Source organism: Rhincodon typus, chromosome 14 (assembly GCF_021869965.1).
Source record: "Rhincodon typus isolate 14 chromosome 14, sRhiTyp1.1, whole genome shotgun sequence".
Lineage (NCBI taxonomy): Eukaryota > Metazoa > Chordata > Chondrichthyes > Orectolobiformes > Rhincodontidae > Rhincodon > Rhincodon typus.
The window spans coordinates 44,545,895-44,560,023 of NC_063345.1; the positions used below are offsets into that span (position 1 = coordinate 44,545,895).

A 14,129-nucleotide genomic window follows, 5' to 3' on the forward strand; every position below is an offset into this window, starting at 1 on the left:
GAAAGGTCACCGGACCCGAAACATTAACTCTGATTTTTTTCTTCACAGATGCTGCCAGACCGGCTGAGCCTTTCCAGCAACTTCTGCTTTTGTTCCTGATTTACAGCATCCACAGTTCTTTCAGTTTTTATTTGGAATCAAACCCAGGTCCCTGGATATGTGAGGCAGCAGTGCTATCCACTGCACCACCCTTTCTTTTTAATAGAATCTCTGCAGTGCAGGTAGAGGCCATTCGGCCCATTGAGTCTGCAACGACCCTTTGAAGAGCATTCCACACAGACCCACCACATCCCCATAATCCCACATTTACCATGGCTAAATAACCTAGCCTGCACACTACAGGGCAATCTACCTAACAATTTGTTAACTGTTTTAACCCATGGTAGACTAAAAGATATAGGAAAATGATGAAATTCACTTGATAAAATCAGTACAATGCTGTTCACATGCTGTCCTACAATATTTCCACTATTATCATGATTTCTAGTGTGCATTGATTATTGCAAGTCTCTCTTCAATGACTAGCAGAGGTCAAACAGATTTGTCAACACAAACTTGCTTTTTAGGCAACTCCTGAATTAGCAGATATTGCTACTGAATGACATCCTGTTTAGAAACTCTTTAAAACAATGACACAGCCTGCACTTAAATTCCTCAGGGACATTGGATGAACAAGTTACCATGGCGCTGCTAGAAAATATTAACCATTTTTGGCAAGCTTGCACTCAAAATACATTTTAAGGCAATTCATATATAAGAAAATGAACCAGGCATGTCCATACGCAGCAACTCCTGGGCAACATCCAGGCTTGGGATCATGAGTGGCAAGTAACATTTGCGCCACATATGTGCCAGGCAATAGCCATGTCCAACAAGAGAGAATCTAACCAGCATCGCTCAACCTTCAAATAGCATTTGAATTGCTGCATACTCCTCTATCAACATCCTGGCAGCTGCTATTGACCAGAAACTGAACTGAACTCACCATATACATATTTCAGTGACAAGAATAGGTCATAAATTAGGAACTCGGTGGTGGGTAACTCACCTTCTGATTCCACAAATCCTGTTCAAGAAGCTTTACACCATGCAAGACAATGCAGGTCACTTCACTGGAACACCATCCACCACCTTGAACTAACACATTGTGGTGTCAGTATGTACCATCTACGAGATACATTGCAGCAAATCACCAAGGTTCCTTCAACAGTATTTTCCAAATCTGTAACTTCTACAACCTAGAAGGGCAAGGACAGCAGATGCAGGGGAACACCACCACCTACAAGTCACTCATACACCATCCTGGATTGGATCTACATTGCCGTTCCTTTTCTATCTAAAGTGTCAAAATTCTGGAGCTCCTTGAGAAACAGTAGTCAAAGGACTGAAGCAATTCAAGACAGCACACCACACCATACCACATCTTGTACAGGACAATTAGGAATTGGTAATAAATGTTGGTCTAGTCAGTCACACCCACATACCCTTGAATTAATTAATATAAGTCCTACCCTATTCATGGAAAATTATCATAGATTCCAGAGTGATAAAAACATCAAAAATTATTAACTTTTTCTAACATCATACAAGGCACAGAATGTCATTCCATTATTTTGTAAAATGAACCAAAACAGAGAAATGCAAAAATCGATATAGAACCGCTGAAATGATCCCTGACTAATTGTGCACCACTTTTCATGCTATTGATGTGAAAATATATGTATAATTTCTAACCAGACTTCATTATTCTCTTCGTAACTTTTTATAATAGGATTACAAACATGCAATCTTTGTATGCACACCTCTTGCTGAATTTGGTGTACCAATTCTTTAGCCTTTTGACTATCTTTGCTTGAGTCTGCCAGAACAGCACAGCATTTCTGTTCTTTTATCAAGTTTTTGATCTTTTCTTCTGTTTGAATCATGTTGAAATACCTTTTGGGAAAAGATAGATTTGTTTAGATAGCTAACTGTACCAATTCCAAAATATTTTACAAATAGTAAATTCCTTTCTTAAGTATAGTTAATGTTACAATTGACAACAAACATGATCACCAATGTTTACATAGCAAAGTTATCTAAACAGTAATAAATGGCCAGGTAATTTGTTTTGATTGTGATATTATGTTAACTAAGAGATTTATTTTGTGAAACATGAGGAGAACTTTCCTGCATGTCTTCAGAGTATCATGGATCAATGAAGGTTTCAGAAGACAGGAACAAAATACTCCAGAAACTGAAAATGCACAGTACATCACGCAGATCTACATTTAGAGAAACAACTCATTTTCCAAAGAGTTCTGGTACAAGATCATCCATCTGAGACACCATCTGCAAACGCTGCCAAACCTACTGAGAATTTGACAGTTTTGAGAGAGTTGGTTGAAATGCCAGACATGGCATTTGTGCTTTTTGAAAAGTAAAAGTGAAGTCAGAACAACTCCATCACTAAGTGACAGGAGATACACTTGAACCTATGAATGGTGGAATATAGAGCATAGGTTGGGATTAAGACCAGATGAAATCTACAAGGTTGTGCAAAGAAGGCTATGAATTGATTTGCAAACAAAGACACGTATTCAATTTAACGGACTGAAGATCAGATGCCCAGCAAAAGCAGGAAAAGGATACTGAGTTGGATGATCAGGCAGAATCATATTAAATGCTGAGCACATTCAAAGGGCTAACTCCTGTTCCCATCTTTCTTTGCTCTATCTTTTAATGTTTCCCTCAGCAAGCAGACATGGTATTAAGATCATCCACAAGGCAGCACCTCTGACAATGCAGCATTCCCTTTGGTTTTCAGTCTGCTAAAATATCAGACTCAATGCTGGAGTAAGACATGAATTCATGAATTTTTTTGTGCAATTAGAGAGAGGGCTTCTTTACGGAACCATAACAAATTTCTCTAATCTTTTTCAAAGATATTCCATCGGTTCTATTTTGGTTTACTACAGGGCACTCGCTCAGAAAGGTGTTCGCATGGAGTCTGCTAAAGTAATTAGGATAGGGCTACCATCTAGGTAAATAGGAGGGAAATAAGATTGGAGTGGAAATATCAGATGGTAGTGCAGATATTTTGGTCACAACAAATTTTACTTTGAGGAAGAAGCACACCTTGAAAAAGGAGATGCTATTTATCCTTAACATAGCTTTTAAATAATGACACCAATTGACCCCTAGTTTTTCTTATTAGTTAATAGATCCCCGTGGAAGTGCTTTATAAAACCACCTTTTCTGTTCTGCAGCCACAAGATACAGTTGTTTCGGGAAAAAATGGAGAGTTAAGAGGAAGTACATGCTCCATGGGCCAGATTTTGACTCCAATATGAGGACAAGAATGGGATCAGAATGGCAGATAATTTTGAGTCAGCTGTTGGCAGTTTACAAAAGCCATTCCATTTCCAAGCCTTTTAGTCTAAGTCAGTTCAGATGTGGAATGGATACCAACCTGCAAGCAGCAGGTAGTTTGTTTGGATAATTTAAAGGCCAATTGGACTGGAAAACACTGTGACTTCAAGGCACCAAAAAAAAATTGGCAGTAACTTAAGAGGCAGACTCCAAGAGATCAACTCCAAGAGGATCAGAGCTCCAGGATTCCTTTGATAACTTCCTTTCTACCTGTCCAAAGCTAAAACTGCAAAATACACTTTGGAAATTATTCCTCTATTCCCCTGAATAATGGTGACCCAACAGTTGTGATTATGTATTATCATCAACATTTTCAAAGTCACTGAGAGGGCAACTCAAGATGACAACACCCTCTCTCAGCATCCTTACCTTCAAGATCAGGTTGCAGTTCCTTCCATGATGGAAGGCCTCCAACTGCCTCTCCAGTTTTAAGAGTTCTCCATTATCCTTAACTGGGAGCATACCCCTGGCCATTATATGGCTAATTCAGGGAAAACCACTATTAGGTGCCTAAACCTGGTGTGGGGTCAGGGCCCTCACTTGAACCCAACGCTATATTCCTGACCCAAAATGCAACATGCTGTCACCTTGTAAGTCACCATGCCAATTAATTTAATGATTTTGCAATTTACTGAAAGAGTGTAGAACTGAAAACAGAGATGCTTTAGTTACTGCTGTATTTGTTCTAAGTAGGTTACTACCATAAAATAGCTATTCAGTTTGTGCAAACAAGCACTTTCAGACACTTTAAACCTCTTCCAGTCTGTTTCACTAGCTCTCCAACTGGTAGGTGAGAACCTGTCACCTGTGTCAAATCCCACCTTAAGAGTTTCGTGATGACAAGTTTCCAGCGTGGAATCTTGGTCACCGCTAGTACTGGGAGAATTGGAGACATGATTCAGCTGCAGCCCTCCTTACAAGTGTAGTCTGTGTAGTACGCAGATTCACACAGCAACTTCAGTAAACAGAGCTTAACAACTTGACCAGGAAGGAGTTGAAGTCTGGATAATTAAGGATGATTTAGGATTAACTATACCTAAGCATGGAGGTGATGGCCTAGTGGTAATATCGCTGGACTGTTAATCCAGAGACCCAGATAATGTTCTGTGGACCCAGGTTTGAATCCCTCATTATTGAATTTGAGTTCAACAAAACAAATCTAGAATAAAGAATCTAATGATGACCATGAATACATTGGCGATTGCTGGAAAAAACCCAATCTTTAGGGAAGGAAACTGCCATCCTTCTCTATCTGGCCTACATGTGACTCCAGGCCTACATGTGATTGACTCTTAACTGCCCTCTGGGCCATTAGGAATGGGGAATAAATGCTGCCTAGCCAGCGTTGCCCTTGTTATATGAATCAACAAAATAAAAGGGCTACAACGATTAAATTAGGGGGACCAAATGTAGATGTTAGGCTATTATTCCCTGAGTATAAAAGATGAAAGAGTGATATGATCGAGGGTGTTTAATGTGCCTAAAGAATTTGACAGGTGAAACCTGTTTCTTTTGGTTGGAGAAGGACGTAGGGGAGGGTGCATAATCTGAAAAATAAAGTTAGACAATTCAGGTATAATTTCAGGAAGCATGTCTTCGCACAAGATATCTATACTTTGTGTGTTATTATTCTGGTGAATCTGTGCTGCACTTATCCATTATCAACTTCATTGTGTGGTGCCCAAAGCTAAATATCACACACTGAATGGGGTAAAACCAGAGCCTCCTATAACAGGAGTGAAACTATTAAGCAAATATTTAGAAAATACTTAATGGGATCTGTCTAACATTCCTAACATCTGTCACCGACAGGCATGACAATGGAACACTTGCTGAGTTCTGTTTTTGTCAAATCTCTGTATGAGTTTACAACTTCATAACTGTGGACAAACTAACAGTTCATATCTTGAATATGTAGTTCTTGCTCCTCCTATCTAATTTTTGCTCGTGGGGATTTAAATATAAAGTAATACAGCAGTGCCTCAAATGAGCACTCGGTGGAGAGAATATCTGTGCAGCACAGTTTTGGCTCAGCTCTGTTCATCCATTGAATTTTGTCCCTTGGGCAGGTCACAACTCAATCGTCAGTCATGAAATTCTTGAGCCAGTAACTAGGGGAAAGGAACTGAAGTGATTTGCTGTTGCCTTCCTCACAGACTGCATCTTAACCTAGATAGGCTTTAATAACCCTCATCTCCTTTCGCCATGTAAGGAGAATGACCTTTATCCATTGGGAGCAGTTGTCCTTTGATGGAGTTATCTGGACATATTTGAATCTCTCACCTTCTGACTTGGATGTGGGAATGCTACCACTAAACCAAAGGCTCATACTGCCAGTTTGGTCTGTTATGTGCTACTTTGCTATTTCCCATTATCTTTTTTATGACTATCCTCCAGTAAGGGTGATTTAGTTCCCAATTACAGTTTGAGCAGTAGCTGTATTCTGCTACACCATCATCTTTGCTGGTAAACCATTATTGTTAACTTCTGTCTGTAAATTTAGTACATGTGGAAGTCTTTAAAATGATACTTCAACCTTCCGTAGCAGCATCATATTTAACTCTTTCTCCTGCCTGAAGAAGGAACAAACTTTTATTACCAGTGCATGGGAAAATTCTGCACATAAGCCACATTAGGTGGAGTAAATTTTTTTGTCTTATGGCAACACTTTGCATCTGGCAGTTCTATAAAAGAAAACCTCAGGGAAGTAACAGCTTAAAGAAGTAAAGAGAAGGGCATTTGTTCAAAGGATGGGGTTGTGCAGTTCTTTGCAAGTGTTCCAGCTAATGTGATTTTTAAAATTTATTTTGGGATAGAGTACTTTCCAAGCCAAGATTTCCTTAAGTCAGAGATGTGGGCCTTTGTTTTTGACCTATTACAATCTGTGCAGTTAGGGTTCTCACACAGTGCTGTTAGATAGAAAGGGAATCTAGGATTTTGACATAGTGAAGATGAAGGAATGTTAATACATTCCAATTCAGGATAGTTGTATGATTCTGAGGGAACTTGCAAACGTTGGCGTTCCCTGATACCTGCAGCCTTTGCTCTTCTGGGTGACCGAGGTTGCAAGTTTGAAAAATGCTGATCAAAAGCTACCTGAGTCTGCCCCACAAATTGATTCAATCTTGCTTCATACTGGGGTGGGGGGGAAAGTTGTGTTTGATCATTTTTGGTTGTGGGAGTTATCAATGGAAAAGTAGGTAGCGAAATGTGACCTGTAATAAGGGAATGAAGAGATGACATGGAAATTGGAAACAAACTGAGGGTGAAAAATAACCAGGGAAAAGAAATCAGTACCAAGGTGGCTGGTGTTTGTGTTCATTATCTGAATGAAGAATTTCTTTGAGCAACAATGTCAAAGGACTTTTTTTAAATCAGAGTGTCCAGGGTATTTGTTCAATGAGCGGAGGAAGAGAGACAGAAGTGCAGGTCAAGTGTGTGCATACTGTTCTCACTCCATAATATAAACTTAAACAGTGCAAATAAGTGCAACCCTTTGGTCAACCAAGAATCAGATGGCTCTATTTTAGACTATACATAGATTATACTTAACGAGCTTACTATTTTGACCATTAGCCGAAGATGCCAGTCCATGTAGCTGCTACATTTCTGTGTCACCACATTCCCTTTCTTATCTGAGTAATTGAATTGGACGTTACTTCTTAATATGTTAGCGGATTCTAATGTCCAAAGTTGTATTTGAAAAGTGTCCATGTGTTCAGCATTACTAAGGCAGCAGTTTTGACTTAAGCTGCCTGTTAGCTAAATAACATGACTGGCTGCAACACTGGTATTTAAGTGACATGTAATGTTCAATCTGGATCTCCATTCAAGTGTTACTGGCAGTTTGTAGAACTAGTGTTCACCAACCACCCCTCCCATCCCACCAAATCCATCAGTTTCCCACCTAATAGGTTCTGTTCAATTCCTTGTTTGAATGTGTAGCTCTGTCTCTTCCTAACCAAAATGTGCCATTGTTTAAGTTGTGTGGTGAGTACTTCCAGAGGGCAAATGTGCCATGTGGATAATCAAAATGGCATGACAGGCAGGGAAGATTTATCTTGGTCGTGAAGTTCACATCAGGTTACTGTAGATATTTAGCTTGTTAAAACCATGACAGAATTTGAGATACACATTAACCTGAATTCATCTGAATATTGGAATCATTAGGGAGGTGTGGATTGGTGGTGATGCAATGAATGGGATCCCAGGAAGTACAAATCATTTAAATTATTTTGTTCAGCACCTTGCATTAACATAGTAAAACACCCCTAAGCATTTTACAGGTGTGTGACCATACAGAGCTTGACACTAGGTCTCACACAGGTATTGTCAGTACTCACCATCAGTATTCATTACAAACTGACAGCAACTTTTGGAGTGCACAATGCAATCAAACACAGTCAAGCAGAAGTTAGTTGCCGGTTTAATTTTTCTGCATGGTGCAAGCTTTTGGAAATTCTCAGGTCTGCTAGAAGCAACCAGAAATCACTGAACTGATGAGAACTTTCCCTTTGACTCCATTAGACTTGCTGTAAATACCCTTGAAAAAGTTGCCCCATGTTAAATGATGTGCAACTGTGATTTTAACTATGTCCAAAGTCCATAGTTACCATTGAAGAGCCTCAATGGCCCAAAAAAAGGTTTGTTTGTGCGGAATGACAATTTTCTTCATTAGAATGAATCACATTCCTCTTTTTAAATAAGTTTGGTATCTCAGCTCCTTTCTGAATTCCATGAGAATGTCCCAAACTTTATTTTTGTCTGTAGAATGATATTGAAATCTGTAGAGGACAATCACTGTTTCTGACTTCATGGGTTGCTATCAGTGAGAATACTTCAAGGTGATTGGCTGCTTACCACATCTGATGATGTCATTGTTATACAAGGCCTGGAGATTCCCTCGATTCAGAACCAGATCAAAATGCCCTTAGCAGAGGGGAAATCCACACCACAGAAGTTGCTGGATCTTTATGGACAGCTTTCTTTGCCATCAGTTTTGAGATACCTTACAATGTATATGATTTTATGGTAAGATTTTGGGCTTCAAACTGGGTTCCTGATTTCACATTAAATGGAGATTGAGAATTGGCCAGTCTAAGTCAGAACATATGCTCGCAATCTATTTACGGATGATGGGAAAGCTGTCTAAGCTGGAAGGCAAAGCTGTTCCAATACAGCTACAACAGTGACATCTACCCGACAATTTGAAAACTGCCCAGGTATGTCCAGTCCATAAAAAGCAGAACAAATTAAACCTGGCCAATTATCATTCTGTTGGCCTTTTCTCAATTATCAGAAAAGTGATGAAAGGAGTCCATAGAAAGATTTAAAAAAGACATAGGAGCAATTTTGTTTTTTTCACACAGAGGGTGGTTTGTGTGTGGAATGAACTACCTGAGGAAGTGGTGGATATGGGCACAGTTACAACATTTGAAAGACACTTAGCTAAGTACATGAGTAGGAAAGGTTTGGAGGGACTTGGGCCAGGAGCAGGCAAATAGGACGAGTTTAGTTTGGGATTATGTTCGGCATAGACTAGTTGGACCGAAGGGTCCATTTCCATATTGTCAAAAGGGCCATCAAGGGGCACATATTCATCAATTTGAATTGATTCCTGTCTTCAGTTTTACAGGATGGCATATTATCTTACTGCTACATATTATAGGATGGGATCTACCTATTTTAATAATGTCTGTCCATGACAAATATTATTAAGATCCCTGGTGATAGAAATACTGAGAAAATCATATTCCACAATGAGACCTGGCTTGTTAGGTCATAAGATTATTTTAGCAGCTGGTGACCATGATTGTTAGTCACTGTACAACAGAACAACATTTTGGGGGCTTTGATATGAAAATGTACTGATAAAGACTGATAGGGAGTGACAAAGTCATAAAAAAGATGATACTCTGGAGGACTGTGAGCCAATATAGGTCAGTGAGGATGAGGGTGAGAGGGATTTGTTGCTGGAAAAGACATGGATGAGAGAACCTTCAATACGGTTACATAAGTTTACAGAGGGTTGAGCCTAGAAAGCATTGAAATTCTAAGGTCTGGTGGTTAAAGATATGCACGAAGGTTTCAGCAGCAGATGAGTTGAGATGGAAGCAGAGACAAACAATTGGTCAATATCAAGGCACAAAGTGAATCCATGTTCCAGCATTCCATGTGAATGCATGTTCCAGCAGCAATTCAGTCATTTCCTTGGAGACAGCCTCCTAATTTGCTCACTTATGGGCTCATTATTCAATTAATAATGGGGGATGGGCTCCCAGTGTTGCAGACCAAACAGAAGGCAACCAGCTCTGAAGTCTGAGGAATGCCAATAGCATAGGTGGGAGCTACTTAGGCAGCCAGAAGACAGCAAACCACGGACTGGTGTTCAATAACAAAATAGTGTACCAATCAGTTGGGGCCTTTCCCGGTAGATCAGCAGAAAAGCCCCTTGGTCGAATCATTAGGGCTGCAGGGTTGCAGCATCCCTACCTAAGGGACTTCTGTGTGTCATAGAGCCACAGGCTTCAGTGGGTAATTGTCCCACTGTCAGGACAATGTGGAGTCCAAATTAATGGCAGCTATCTCTCTGACATCCTTCAAACTGTGAGAGACAGTGTGCATACAGCCTCAATACCTTGGTAAGGTTTGCTGAAGAAGCCAATTCTGGAAGGGCAGTGCCTGCCTCAAGTGACACACATATAGTTGTTTCTTACGGTATTGTGTAATGATCTCTGCTGTGCCTAGTTTTGCAGTGCTGGCATCTGCCTCGGAGCTTTGGGCAATAGATCATTGTGGGGACAGACTTCCTCCAACAGCTGGTGTTGCCATTTGCATTGATCATTAGCTAGAGTTTTCCTATTTATGTTGATTGATGTTGACAGCTTTCATGTGCAGGGAACAATAGTAATTGGGAAAGACAGGAAATTGACATTATGGCTAAAATAAGATCAGATATTACCATGTTGAGCAGCCTAAAAGAGTCAAATAACTTACTCCGCTCCTAATTTATTTTTTGCTTTGACAGCATTAGAGCTTTGGTAGCCCCTAGTCTCATTGTATAGGATCCCCATATTGTGCATTTTTGGGATGTGGTAATTTTCCAATCTGTCCCATGTCCAGCTAGTGAATCCTTTTTTTTTTTGCTTCATTATGCATGATATGCTGCCATTGAACACACTGCTTCATTGTGACTTTTTCATTTTTAGGTGATGCTAAGGATGTCTTTTGGACACTGGAGATGGGCTAGGGTTAGGCTTGAGCTTCTCTTTTCCTCTCTGTGGAGTTTCTTTTCTTGATAGAATTACCTTATCCAGAGTGCACTGCCATACAACAATGCTGAGGATACAGATCATTTACATAAGTATCTTGGTCCTGCATGAAGAGGGTACTCAATTTCAGAAATCAGCTTTCCACCTCGAGGAAGCAAGCAATTATCCACATCCAAAGTGCTTCCTGCTTCCACTCGAAATTCTCTCGTGGTGGGCAGGACAACATCAGCAACTTGTTTGATCATGGTTACTGAACAAGCGACTAGTTAACAACAGCTATTTTACAAGCCCTTGCCCCATTCCCACCACCAGTGGTTGGTAAAATTCAGTTTATTGTCACAGAGGTGAAACTATGCTGCCTTTATGATGGAGAGCATATGGAGTTGGAATTCCATTGAGGATCAAACTCACACCTCTGCCATCCCACTTCCACCGCCACATTGAATTTTGGGCATGCACTTTTCTTAAAGAAGGCAAGTTTACTGAATCTTAGCCATACAAGGCCAGCATTTTTCAGATGGCAGAGTTTTCTGACCAGCCTGCCACAAAATAATTGTTGGAGAGCAGATCCCTGCTGAATCTTGCTGCCCAGTGTTAATTGGCTGGAGATGGGACTTCTGCCCATCACTCAGAAAGAAGTGCAGTTTTCAGAGTTACTGTTGAATGTTTGATTGGCAAATCTCTAGCCCCAGCAGCACCAAAAGGTGCAATGGACAGGACTGGGACTCTAACTAGTCCTCACAGTCTAAGTTCTGAAGTCCACAACTAGGTAAGTGTGGACGTCTCAGAGTGGTTAGGGGAGGCGAAATTTAGATGTGGAGGGGAAAGGGGACTGAAACTGCTGGCAGAAAGGAAGGATCATCTGGAGGTTCCTCACTTTCTGGGCTTCCCCGTCCTTCTGCTGAACACCTCCCACCAGTCTGAAAGTTGAGGCCAATAAATTGAAGAAGATGGAGATCTTTAATTGGTCAGTTCAGGGCCTCAACTGAGGTAAAACTTCAGGTAAAACAAAGGCTACTTTGTCTAACCCTTTCCAGTCTCAGCATAAAGCTGCAGACAATAGTGGAAAGGCTACACTGGGAATCTTACAGCACCATTCTCACTCTTGCAAACCTGTCAGAGGTGGAATGTCAAATTCTGCCAAAAGATGGTATTCAGAAACCGTTTCCACTTGGTGTTTTCTGGCCGCCATCAATTTACCATCATCTTCTCCAGAACAATCACAGGTGAGCAATAAATGGTGGCTTAGCCAGCAACACCTAGATCCCATAAATGAATTTGAATAAAATATTCCATGCCTTTGCTCCCTGATCTCAATTCCTATCTGCAGCTCTTTCTGTTGTGTGCTTCTAAGCCTTCCATTAGCCCAGATCCTCCTTCCACAGTCTTTTGCAATTCTAGTTCCCTTCATTGCTCCTCATCTTCTCTGATCTTGATATGAATCAGTAATTTAAAAATTGTTAAACATCAGGACCTCAGGAAATAATTGATGATTTTTGCCTACTCGAGCACCAGATTAGCTTCAACCCCATCAGACAATCATCAACAGTTCTGCACGTAAAAGAATGGTACATTAAGGTAATTGGAGTCTCTTCAACCAGAAACAATATGTAGCAGAAAGTAAGCTTATTTGGAATGCTTGAAGAGATTCTCTGCAGTCAAAGAAGAAAATATGTCAATTATTTACCTGTCCCTCAGAGTCTTTTTACTTATATTTTTCTTGGATTCATTTGTGAGCCATTCCTGCAGATCGGAAAGGTTTATCCCCTGAGCAAAACCTTGATCTTGAAGATTCAATAATTGCTTTGCAAGTAGCCGCTGGGGAACCAAAATAGCTAGTTATTTTCCATTTTCCAACATGCTCCCAATGTGAATTTGGTTCAAAAACATTTGATTATTCACCTGTTCTTGTGCATACTTCCTTTCAAAGTCTAATTTGATACTGGTTAAATACTGTCTATACTGATTAAATTCCTTCAGGGTGCAAATAATCTGAAAAAGAAGAGAAATAACTTACTAATTAATAGATCCAATGAAAAATCATTGAACTTGAAACATTAACTTTTTATTACTAATTACAGCTGTATTTTCCAACCATAATGGAATGTAGTTTATCATTGGTGAGGGAATTGCAAATATTTGCTGCCAATGCTATTATTTCTACACAATGTTTATGAGGAATAGAATTGAGATTCAAAGAAAAAAGTATTATTGTTAGGAGATGGTGGCATACCAATAATGACACTGGACTAATAATCTAGAGGCCCAGCCTCTGTGCGCAGATCTCTGGACCCTGCAGTGTTCTTACTGACATATGGGAGTTTGTGGCAAAATTGGGAGAATTGTTCCACAGCCAGTCAAGCAACAGCCTTATGTAGTCATTCTCCCAGAATCATACCTTAAAGACTATGCCCCAGACACCACAATATCACTATCGCTTGGTATATCTTGTCCCACTGACAGGACAAACACATCAGGTATACTGGGACAGTCGTGTACAGTCGGGAGGGAGTTGCCTTACGAGTCAACATTGACTGTACCCCATGAAATCAGGTCAAACATGGGCAAACACCTGCTGATTACCACCTACTTGATGAAATAATAGTCCTATCCAGGCTAAATACAAACTGAATGGCACACTTAGTATGACAAGGGCATCGAATGTACTCTAGGGGCATTTTCATGTCCATCACCAAGACTCAGTACCAATTAGTCACTGCTGACTAATACATTCCTAAAGTGCTAAAGGGCATGCCTACTAGACTGGAGCCGCAGTAGGTGGTTAAAGAACCAACAAGAGTGAAACATATACTTGACCTCATTCTCACCAATCTACCTGTAATCATATGTACCTGTCCATGACAGTATTGGTAGAAATGACCACTGCACAGTTCTTCTAGAGATGAAGACCTACCTTCACATTGAAAAATCCCTCCATCATATTGTACAGCACTATCACTATCACTGTGCTGAATGGGAGAGATTTCAAACAGATCTGCAATACAAGACTGGGCATCCATGAGGTTTTGTAGGCCATCAGCAAAATTGTATTCCACTGCAATCTGAATCTTATGGCCCTGCCTATCCCCCACTGTACCATTACCATCAAGGTAATCAATACTGATACAAAGAAGATTGCAGGACAGCAAGCTAGAAACAGCACAAGGTATAACTTAAAATGAAGTGTCAATCTGGTGAATCTATGAGACAGAACTACTTGCATGCCAAATACTGTAAGCAGCATGCGATAGATGGAACCAAGTGATTTCACAATCAATGTTTCAATCCTAAGATTTGCTGTCCTACCACAACCAGTCATGAATGGTTGTGGACCATTAAGTAACTCACTAGAAATGGAGGATCCACAAGTATCTCCGTTCTGACTATTAGGGGTCCAATATCAGTGCAAAAGACATGTCTGAAGCATTTGCAATCATTTTCAGTCAA

At 40.2% G+C, this 14,129-nt stretch overlaps 1 protein-coding gene across 1 annotated transcript in view; it reads right to left on the reverse strand.

The window, feature by feature from the left end:
* The window catches only part of LOC109934909 (fibrous sheath-interacting protein 2), a 40,282-nt gene that overhangs the window by 9,712 nt on the left and 16,441 nt on the right, over positions 1-14,129 (reverse strand). The window contains exons 4-6 of the mRNA XM_020533581.2: positions 12,585-12,674; positions 12,370-12,500; positions 1,803-1,935 (exon numbers count right to left, since the gene is read on the reverse strand). Coding sequence (XP_020389170.1) covers positions 1,803-1,935; positions 12,370-12,500; positions 12,585-12,674 — 354 coding nt within the window. The remainder of the gene's footprint in view (positions 1-1,802; positions 1,936-12,369; positions 12,501-12,584; positions 12,675-14,129) is intronic.